General features: G+C 36.4%; 1 protein-coding gene across 1 annotated transcript; it reads right to left on the reverse strand.

Moving 5' to 3' along the window:
• Positions 1–6,247: 6,247 nt before the first annotated feature.
• Positions 6,248–10,968, reverse strand: LOC125262991 (protein FAM240B-like). The gene is made up of 3 exons (XM_048181827.1): positions 10,155–10,968; positions 9,180–9,304; positions 6,248–6,789 (listed from the first exon to the last, which is right to left on the reverse strand). The coding sequence occupies exons 1-3, from the start codon at positions 10,224–10,226 to the stop codon at positions 6,675–6,677; spliced, it is 312 nt and encodes a 103-aa protein (XP_048037784.1). The 5' UTR covers positions 10,227–10,968; the 3' UTR covers positions 6,248–6,674.
• Between the last annotated feature and the right edge of the window lie 426 nt (positions 10,969–11,394).

Genomic DNA, 11,394 nt, shown 5'->3' on the forward strand with positions numbered 1-11,394 from the left:
TAAATCAGTTTTTCACTGTCGGGGTGGACGCCTGCAACAGTTTTGAATTGCAGCTTTTTGAGACCAGTTTTCCCACAACTGTGTTATGTGCGGTGGTATATCGACCTCCAAAGTATAATAAGAATTTTATCCAGGATTTTGCAGAATTTGTGGCGGGGATTGCATTGAAATATGATCGTTTTTTAATTATTGGTGATTTTAACATACATGTGTGCTGTGAATCCAAACCTCTGGTTAAAGATTTTCTCCGTCTAATTGATTCAATTAATCTAACGCAGTCAGTCACTGGTCCGACCCATGAAAAAGGGCATACTTTGGACCTTGTGTTGTCGTATGGTTTATGTATTACTATCAGTGAAATATGTGACACATGTATTTCAGACCACCTGCCTGTTTTATTTACTCTGGTTGTTCCCAATTCTGAGATTTCAACCTGTGCTTCTGCGCAACCCAGTGTGCGAGCAATTAACCCTTTAACTGCTTCACAGTTTTCTAGTGTTTTTAAAGACTCGTTGTTGTACAATCTTGATGACTGTAATCTCAGTGTAGAAGAATTCACGGTCTTATTTAACTCTACTTGTACTGAGATTTTAAAGGCATCTTTACACAGAAAAAGCGGCACAGAAACCAACTCTGAAGTGGAATAAAATCACAAAAATGTGCATTTACACAGACTGTTTAATGCTCCTCTGAAGCGGCATAAATGCATTTACACAGGAATTAACCATAACATTTGAACATAAGTATTTCAAAACTAACAGTTTTAACAAAATTAATTTAAAAATAATTAAATATATGAAATATAACTCGAAATAAAAAAAAAAAAAAAACGAAAATTTAAAGTAGTAGGCTAAACTGCGTGCTATATCTCACGCTTTGATGTTTGTCATAATAAAAATTGTTACAGTTGGAACATGCAACAAAAAATTATTCATTATTACACCGGGTAGTTCACAACGGGATTAAAAGAGGTCGAACAATTTATTTATTTTTTTTTTTTTATTTTTTTTTTTTTTCCAAAGAGACAGAAACAACAAATGATGTTAGCATTTGCATGTATCAGGCAGCAGCAGATCACCAGACCGTCGTGTGTGGGTGAAATATCGTCCTCAAGGAGATGATTTTTGGAAGATAATATAACAGTACACAATCAAAGTGACGCCGATTGTGTTAAGCATTTACCTTATCTGAGAGAAATGTAGCAGCGCTTTGATCTGACAGTCTCTTCATAGGAAGATTACAAACGGCAAAAGCCAATTTATGACACACGACGATTCTCTGCTGTTATTTTGGTGGTTTGCTTCACGATGTGAGTACAGGACTCTTTTACTTCAATGCCCCTTGTTGGAAGACATTATTTTTATTATTTGCCCTAAGTTATATGTTTCGTCTCCTGCTTCTTGAATCTCGCGCCGCCTAAGCTGACTGGAATGCTTTTGGTTGTCATGACAATGACGTAGTTTAGAGCGGCTATACTTCGCGTTCATTTACACTGAACCAGAACAGTATCAGACTCGCCTTTGATACTAGGGGCTGAAGTGGGTCAGACCCGGCGTATTTTAGGTCTTCTTTAACATGGCATTGCGTCTTTACACTGAATTCTGAGCAGATACAGACCCGCTTCAGAGCAGCCATAAATCGGCTGTGTAGAGATGCCTTTAGACTCTCTTGCTCCGTTGAGGAAAAAACGTCCTAAAGTTCGGACAGAACCCTGGTTAAATGACATCACCCGCTCTCTCAGACGTGCCTGCAGAGTAGCTGAGAGAAAGTGGAAAAAAGATAAACTTAAAATCTCGTTCGAAATGATGCAGGACACATTATGTAAATACCAGAGAGCAGTTAAATCGGCTAAAACAATTTTTTTCTGACCTTGTAGCCAGTAACAGCCAGCGGCCTCAGGTTCTTTTTAATGTATTTAATTCTCTTGTTAACCCATGTGATTCTGATTGTATTGTGCCATCATTAATATTATGTGAAAACTTTTTGAAGCATTTTGTGGACAAAATTGCTGGTCTCAGTTTTCCACCCTTTACGGTTATTAGTAACTCCCCTGATTTTTCCTTTTGCCCAGCTGTCTTTCAGCAGTTTGAGCCGGTTACATTCTCCTATCTTTTTGACATAGTTAAACAGCTACGTCTCACAAACTGCCCCCTTGACAGTATTCCTGCACGTTTGGCTAAAGATGTCTTTGACACTGTTGGGCCAAGCATTGTATCTTTGGTCAATGTATCTCTCAGCTCAGGGTGTGTACCAGCTGTTTTTAAACATGCCGTGGTGCAACCACTACTAAAAAAGAATAACTTGGATCCTTCCATTTTGTCTAATTTCAGACCTATATCTAAACTCTCTTTTTTATCGAAAGTCTTGGAGAGAGTTGTTTTTAATCAACTTCAGTCATTTATCGATGAATTTAGAATTAATGAAATTTTTCAGTCTGGTTTTAAGCCCTGTCACAGTACAGAAACTGCTCTTTCAAGAGTTTTTAATGATCTTCTTTTAACTGTGGACTCTGGTAACTCTGCTGTTTTAGTCCTTTTGGATTTGACTGCGGCCTTTGATACGGTCGACCATTCTATTCTTTTATCTAGACTTGAACAGTGTGTCGGCATTAAGGGCATAGCCCTTAAATGGTTTCAATCATATTTGACTGACAGAAGTTTTTCTGTTCACCTTGGTGAATTTTCGTCATCTGCTGCCCCTCTTTTTTGTGGCGTCCCTCAAGGTTCAGTATTGGGCCCCATGTTGTTTTCTTTGTATATGCTGCCCTTGGGGTATATTTTTAGAAAGCAGAATATTACCTTCCACTGTTATGCAGATGATGTTCAGATTTATTTGCCTGTCAAAACTAATGACAAAGCTTCATTTTTGTCATTATTTAATTGCCTGAGAGATTTAAAAGTATGGTTGGATCAGAACTTTCTTTGTCTTAATGAAAATAAGACTGAGATTGTTGTGTTTGGTCGTCCTGGGGATTTAAGTGCTTATGTAGATGCACTTGGTAATTTAGGTTCATATGTTCGTCCATTTACCAAGAATCTCGGTGTGATTTTTGACAGTGCTTTTAAATTTGAAAAACAGATTAGTTCTGTTGTAAAAGCCAGTTTCTTTCAAATGAGACTGTTGGCTAAAGTCAAGCCCTATCCTGCCACGTAAGGAGTTTGAAAGTGTAATTCCTGTCCGCTTCAGGATTGATTTCAAGATTTTATTGTTTGTTTTAAGATTTTAAATGGGTTGGCACCTGAGTATTTATCAGAGCTTTTACATGTCCACGCTCCCGGTAAAGCATTGAGGTCATCCAATCAGGTGCTCTTCAATGTTCCAAGAACTAGGTTAAAAAATAAAGGTGACCGAGCTTTTTCAGTGGTGGCACCTAATTTGTGGAATAGTTTACCTGTACACATAAGAACTGCTCAGACTGTTGGAATTTTTAAGTCATTATTTAAGACACATTTGTATTCATTGGCTTTTATATCTAGCCGAGCGGTGACATTGTGATGTTTTTTTATTGTATTTGTTTTATTTGTGTGTGACTCTTTATTTTTATTTTCTGGACATTGTTAAGCACTTTGGTCAACCATGGTTGTTTTTAAACGTGCTATATAAATAAATTGAACTGAACTAATGAACTAGGAAGCTGATTGAGACATTCCCTTAGTCAGCTGGATGTGTTTCTCTGTCGCTCAAGATATTTCATCCCTCACACAAGTAGCTTTCTCACCATGTAATCTCTTTACCCATAGTGACATCACAGGAATTTTTATTTGTTTTGAAAATGGCAGAAGAGATTTGGATAAAAGTATTTAAAAATAATAATGTTTGAAAATCTTTAAGTGACTCACATTATTAAAAGCCATTTTAACTCAAACTACCAACAATGTTGATCTATTTTGCATAATGAACCTGAAATTCAAAATTATTTTTTTTCATAATCCACAATATCATGAATTGATATCTTCAACTGACACATACAGGTGCTGGTCATATAATTAGAATATCATCAAAAAGTTGATTTATTTCACCAATTCCATTCAAAAAGTGAAACTTGTATATATTATATTCATTCATTACGCACAGACTGCTATATTTCAAATGTTTATTTGTTTTAATTTTGATGATTATAACTCACAACTAAGGAAAATCCCAAATTCAGTATCTCAGAAAATTAGAATATTACTTATTACTTATAGAATAATACAAAGAAAGGATTTTTAGAAATCTTGGCCAACTGAAAAGTATGAACATGAAACGTATGAGCATGTACAGCACTCAATACTTAGTTGGGGCTCCTTTTGCCTGAATTACTGCAGCAATGTGGCGTGGCATGGAGTCGATCCGTCTGTGGCACTGCTCAGGTGTTATGAGAGCCCAGGTTGCTCTGATAGTGGCCTTCAGCTCTTCTGCATTGTTGGGTCTGGCATATCGCATCTTCCTCTTCACAATACCCCATAGATTTTCTATGGGGTTAAGGTCAGGCGAGTTTGCTGGCTAATTAAGAACAGGGATACCATGGTCCTTAAACCAGGTACTGGTAGCTTTGGCACTGTGTGCAGGTGCCAAGTCCTGTTGGAAAATGAAATCTGCATCTCCATAAAGTTGGTCAGCAGCAGGAAGCATGAAGTGCTCTAAAACTTCCTGGTATACGGCTGCGTTGACCTTGGACCTCAGAAAACACAGATGACATGGCACCCCAAACCATCACTGACCGTGGAAACTTTACTCTGGACCTCAAGCAACGTGGATTGTGTGCCTCTCCTCTCTTCCTCCAGACTCTGGGACCCTGATTTCCAAAGGAAATGCAAAATTTACTTTCATCAGAGAACATAACTTTGGACCACTTCTAGTCCTTTTTGTCTTTAGCCCAGGCGAGACGCTTCTGACGCTGTCTGTTGTTCAAGAGTGGCTTGACACAAGGAATGCGACAGCTGAAACCCATGTCTTGCATACGTCTGTGCGTAGTGGTTCTTGAAGCACTGACTCCAGCTGCAGTCCACTCTTTGTGAATCTCCCCCAGATTTTTGAATGGGTTTTGTTTCACAATCCTCTCCAGGGTGCGGTTATCCCTATTGCTTGTACACTTTTTTTCTACCACATCTTTTCCTTCCCTTCACCTCTCTATTAATGTGCTTGGACACAGAGCTCTCTGAACAGCCAGCCTCTTTTGCAATGACCTTTTGTGTCTTGCCCTCCTTGTGCAAGGTGTCAATGGTCATCTTTTGGACAACTGTCAAGTCAGCAGTCTTCCCCATGATTGTGTAGCCTACAGAACTAGACTGAGAGACCATTTAAAGGCCTTTGCAGGTGTTTTGAGTTAATTAGCTGATTAGAGTTGTAGGCACCAGGTGTCTTCAATATTGAACCTTTTCACAATATTCTAGTTTTCTGAGATACTGAATTTGGGATTTTCCTTAGTTGTCAGTTATAATCTTCAAAATTAAAAGAAATAAACATTTGAAATATATCAGTCTGTGTGTAATGAATGACTATAATATACAAGTTTCACTTTTTGAATGTAATTAGTGAAATAAATTAACTTTTTGATGATATTCTAATTATATGACCAGCACCTGTATATCCAACTTTACTGCTTACATATATTCTCATAAAGCAATACTATATGAAAAATCTCCACTGATTGATCATTTAATTGTCGCCCATTTCTAAACTGGTAAATATGGATATAAAACATCAACATTATAATATTATTTAAAGGTTTTTTTGAAACAATATTATATTGTGAAAAGCAATAGCCTCTATAAACAACAGACTTGCAACTGGTAAACCCCCCCCCCCATATTTAGACAAGTTTCCTGGCAATTACTAAGAAAACTGACCACTGCAACTTAAACAAGTTCCTCTTTTTCATCACAATAGAAAAGACAGCTGGCAGATTTTAAGGTTTGCATGCCTAATGAATTATTGTGAATGTAAATGAAAAAAGTGAAAATGGAAAATGTTATCTTGATGTTCTCTCTCTCTCTTTACATTTGCACATGACCTTTTGTAGTATAAATAGTGTTGGTGTAATTATATTGAGCTTGACAAGACCAATGTAAGTCTTAACATAACAAAATACTGAAAACTTACACGTGTTTGACGTCAAATCTCATATGATGTCAGAAAAAGCAAGCTTATTTTCAAAAAGGGAAATGTTATAACAGAGTTGAACAGAAAGTGAGCGACCATGACATTATGCATGTGCTCTTTCTCAGTAAAAGCAAAAAAAAAAAAACTACACAGTGAAAATATGATAATTATACTTACATTTTAATAAAAATAAAAATCGGTAAGAATGTATTATGTAACCCAATGAGCCTTATATGAAAGACAGACGCCGGAAGGAAAGATCACATTTAGTGGTATGGTACCTGCATGTCTGCAACAGCATCTTTCTGACTCAAACACTACATCAGAAAACTATTTAGTTAAGTTAAAGAAATAGACCGACTTTTATACAGATATAAATCTCAGAAAAAAGGTAAAAGCTGTCACTGGGGTGGTACCTTTTCAAAAGGTATACCTTTGTACCTAAAGAGTGCATATTATTAGTACATCAAAAGTATATAACAAAAGTGTAAATATTAGAACCTTTTTAAAGGGTAACCGTTCCAGTGACAGCTTTTGTATAATGAATGTAAAATGCTTTAGAGAAGTGCTTTTAGTTTTCATGCTGACGTCTAAACTCTTAAAATCCCTTGAACCCTCTGAGCTCTTCTTATTTGTTCCTCTCTCATGGTCTCGATCACGTGTTGGTTCCGGAATTGAAGCCTCTGGACCCACTCTTCACGTAACCTGAAGGAAAACATTGAGTCTTTATGATAAAAGTGCTTTACTGCTGTATTTTCATGCAGACTTTACATTGGCGAGTCTGATATATATATACACTCTAAAAAAAAAATGCTGGGTTAAAAAATTGACAAACCCAGCGATTGGGTTGTTTTGACTCAGCAGTTGGGTTAAATGTTTGACCCAACCTGCTGGGCAGTTTTATTCAACTCAACTATTGTTTAAAAATTACTGTATTGCTCGGAATACATTACATAATAACATTAATTAATATGTTTAACAAATGAACATTTATTAAGAAGTTTAATAATTAATAATTAAATAATAAACATTTATTAAATTGCTTATTAATAAATGTTCACCTTTTAATTTTTATTGTTGCCTCTATTAATTGTGTGTCTTTTGGGTTCATTTTAAGACCAGCCATATAGTCATTTTTAAACAATAGTTGAGTTAAATAAAAATACCCAGCAGGTTGGGTCAAACATTTAACCCAACAGGTTTGTCCATATTTACCCCAAATTGGCTTGTTTTTAACCCAGCATTTTTTTTTGAGTGTTGTATAAAGGCTATGTGATTAATCCATTTAGTAACACACTACAAATACTGGGTTAAAAACAACCCAAGTGGGGTTGAAAATGGACAAACCCAGTGATTGTGTTGTTTTAACCCAGCAGTTGGGTTAAATGTTTGACCAACCTGCTGGGTAGTTTTATTTAACTCAACTATTGTTTAAAAATGACTGTATTGCTTATTTAAAATGAACCCAAAGTATGTTGGAAATTAACATTTAATAATATGTTTAATAAACAAATATTTATTAAAGGATTAGTTCACTTTTAAATTAAAATTTCCTGATAATTTACTCACCCCCATGTCATCCAAGATGTTCATGTCTTTCTTTCTTCAGTCAAAATGAAATTAAGGTTTTTGAGGAAAACATTCCTGGATTTTTCTCCATATATAGTGGACTTCAATGGACCCCAAATGGTTGAAGATCAAAATTACAGTTTCATTGCAGCTTTAAAGAGCTCTACACAATCCCAGATGAGAAATGAGGGTCTTATCTAGAGAAACCATTGCTCATTTTCTTTCTTTCTTTTTTTTTTTATAAAGAAAATGAGCGATGGTTTCTCTAGATAAGACCCTTATTCCTTGTCTGAGATCATGTAGATCCCTTTGAAGCTGCACTGGAACTGTAATTTTGACCTTCAACCGTTTGGGGTCCATTGAGGTCCACTATATGGAGAAAAATCCTGAAATGTTTTCCTCAAAAACCTTAATTTCTTTTCAGCTGAAGAAAGAAAGACATGAACATCTTGGATGACATGAGGGTGAGTAAATTATCAGGAAATTTTAATTTGAAAGTGAACTAACCCTTTAATGTTTAATGAATAATAATTAAACAATAAACATTTATTAAATTGCTTATTAATTAATGTTTCACCTTTTGATTATTATTGTTGCCTCTAGTAATTATGTGTCTGCTTTTTAATTTCTAACCTGTTTTGGGTTCATTTTAACTCAGTCATTTTTAAACAATAGTTGAGTTCAATAAAACTAACCATCACGTTGGTCAAACATTTAACCCAATCACTGGGTTTGTCCATTTTCAACTCAACTTGGGTTGTTTTTAACCCAGCATTTTTTAGAGTGTAACTTTTAATGAGCATTTCCCTTTCTGGTCTTTGAGGTAGCAACTGTTGTGTAACTAACTAAATTTTTCATAAAATGTTGACACTGCTGTAAATTATGACTTTTAACACCAGCAAACTGCAGGTTCAAAGTAGCTTCTCCAGGTATTTGATCAGAGTTTGGCGCCTGTATTAATAAACTCTTGGCTTTGAAGCCTGTTGCGGTTCATCTGTACCAACAATCTATATATTCATTACGCACTCAGAAAGCCGCACTCGTCTCTACAGCTGTCTCTACCGCAGCGCACTCACATTGATTTGAACGAGGTCCAAAGCCTGGAGATTTGTACCCATGTTCTGTGCTAATCCACCCTGACCTTCCTGAAGTGACAGTGAGGAAACACTAGAGGGCAGCAAAAACAAGCAACAGAAGCCTGTCTGGAATTACCCAAGAACCTTTGGATGCTTTTCATTTCCAAAAGCAAGACACTGTTTATGGATCCTAAACCAGGTCAGAAAAAACAATTATGAGTTTCTTCTGTTTTCTCCCAGAGGTCCATTCTTGCAAGTTTGATTTTGTGACTTGTGGTCGTTTATCAAAATTATCTTTTCATTTCAGATTATTCGACCTAATCTTTCTTTGCAATTACTGCTCCAGAAAATAACCTCGAAATGGAAAGAAAAGCAACACATTGGATAAAGTTATTCTGTAGCAGCAGTACATCTGAGGAGAGCTTTGACTTCCCGTGACTGACTACACACTTTGATAAAGCGCTGTTCTTCATTCTTGAGTCCTCATTTCCCGTCCTCTGAACGTGGCTTTCAATCTTCTCCTCCCAAAACTTCTTCAGCCCGTATTTATCATGAATGCGTGCCAAATTAATCATCTGAAACAATGAAACCAGAATGTCTTAAGGTGACTGATAGCTGTGCATCAGTGCTTCTGGTATTCCTCCAAACTAAAACGAATCACAATTTTTCATTGGAGCATGCAATATCTGTAGATCCTTATTAAACATGGACAAACCATTTTTTACAGGGAATGATTGTATTCCAAGCAAACTAAGACAAAACAAAGCAACTGCTCTTGACACGTAATTCATAATCAAGATAAATGAGAACATTTCCACGACACTTTGCATTAAATTTTAGATGTTACTAAATGCACATGCAGCACAATTTCTGCCTCTTCTGGCAAATTCCTACTTACAAGTTTTTACCTTTTTAGCACAGATGATAGCATTTTCTGGTAAGCTTTATTGCTATTCTTCTTCATAAGTACACAAAATGCATGCAAACTACATTATCTAGTGCAAATGTACAATCAGAGTTTATTACAATCAGTACCAATTAACTTCCAATGTGATTCTTTGGTCACATTTTAGATTAGGGTCTAATTCTCACTATTAACTACGACTTTTGCCTCAATAAACTCCTAATTACTGCTTATTAATAGTTAGTAAGGTTGTTAAGAAAGTTTAGGTATTCATTATGGGATGTAGAATATGGTCATGCAGAATAAGGCAATAATATGTGCTTTATAAGTATTAATAAACAGCCTATTTCCTAGTAATATGCATGCAAATAAACAACCTAATAGTGAGAATTGGACCTTAAACTAAAGAGTTACCGATTCTTTACTTGGCAAGCCCTCAAATTGAAAAGAAAATCCACTCATTTCCTAAATATGATCATTCTGATATGACTTGCATGCAACATAAAACTCATTGGAAGTACCTTTTGTGCAGGTGTTGACCATTTAACCTCCAAACAAGCTTCAGTCCTGCACTTTCTGTGAAGAGAAAACATCAGAATGCTGGAGAAATTCCTGAAAGAAACATTTGCTCTGAAGGACGAAACTGAAGGATGACTCACAGAAGATCTGGTTGAAGCGTAGGCACTCAGGTACGGGCCATCCTGCCCGGCCTCTCTGGGTGATCTGGCAGTTTCCCTCCCTTTCTCTTCCCTTCAGTCTCATCATCGTTTATTTCTGGAGCAAAAACACAAAAGACAAATGGAGCTCTGAACTGCAGTATTGGTGTGTTTAAGCCAAGAGGAATGCCACCGTTCCCATTGGAGTCGGCAACTTACCACACCAAACGGCACTTGTGGACTTACAGGGTTTAGAGGAAAGCAGGCCAGTCCCATCACACGTCAATCTCCTCAGTGACCGGCTCTCTTTAGAAGAATGCTGCGAACAAAATGTACCATTGTGATCATAATTACCATGTCAGGGTCAAAAGTGCTTCTGGTCTTGTGGATTAGCTAGTGTTGTCATGGGTTTGATAAACGGATAAACATGCACTCAAATTAGTTTGGTTTGTCTTTTTCTGTTGGAGCTACATAAATAAATTTGGTTGGCAATGACTGAAACTGGGTGTAGGATTTCCCAGCATGCTTCTCTTGGGCTGGATTGGGAGGGTAAATGCTGAAATTAAGTATAATTCTTTGTGTTTTTGAGCAAAGGAAGACTTGTTAGTGTTCAGTCTTCTGTCAAGTTGGAGATTTGGTGTTTATTTTGTGAGCGGCTGTAATGAAGCCTATAGACCTATTTTGTGTTTGCAAACAGCAGGGATGTTATTTTTGTGGGCGGAGCCTACTTGGTGGCAGAAAATGGCAGTTCTGTGGTGACAGTCTGTGGAAACCATGGAGTAAAAAAAAAGTTAATTTCAACTTTATATCTCACAATTCTGACTTTTTCCTCCCGCAAATCCGAGTTTATATCTCACAATTCTTAGAGGGAAAAACAGAGTTGTGAGATATACTCTTTTTGTTTATATCCCATAATTCTGACTTTTTTCCCGCAGAATTGTGATATAAACTCACAATTTGTGAGTTGTAAAATCCGAATTGGGAGATATAAATACACAAATGCGAGAAAAAAGTCAGAATTGTGAGATAAAAATATTATAGGCTATGTTTAAAAGTTATAGGTTTATTTATGTCCATTATGAACTGCATATGTGAATATTCATGT

This window comes from Megalobrama amblycephala, linkage group LG2, assembly GCF_018812025.1.
Source record: "Megalobrama amblycephala isolate DHTTF-2021 linkage group LG2, ASM1881202v1, whole genome shotgun sequence".
NCBI lineage: Eukaryota > Metazoa > Chordata > Actinopteri > Cypriniformes > Xenocyprididae > Megalobrama > Megalobrama amblycephala.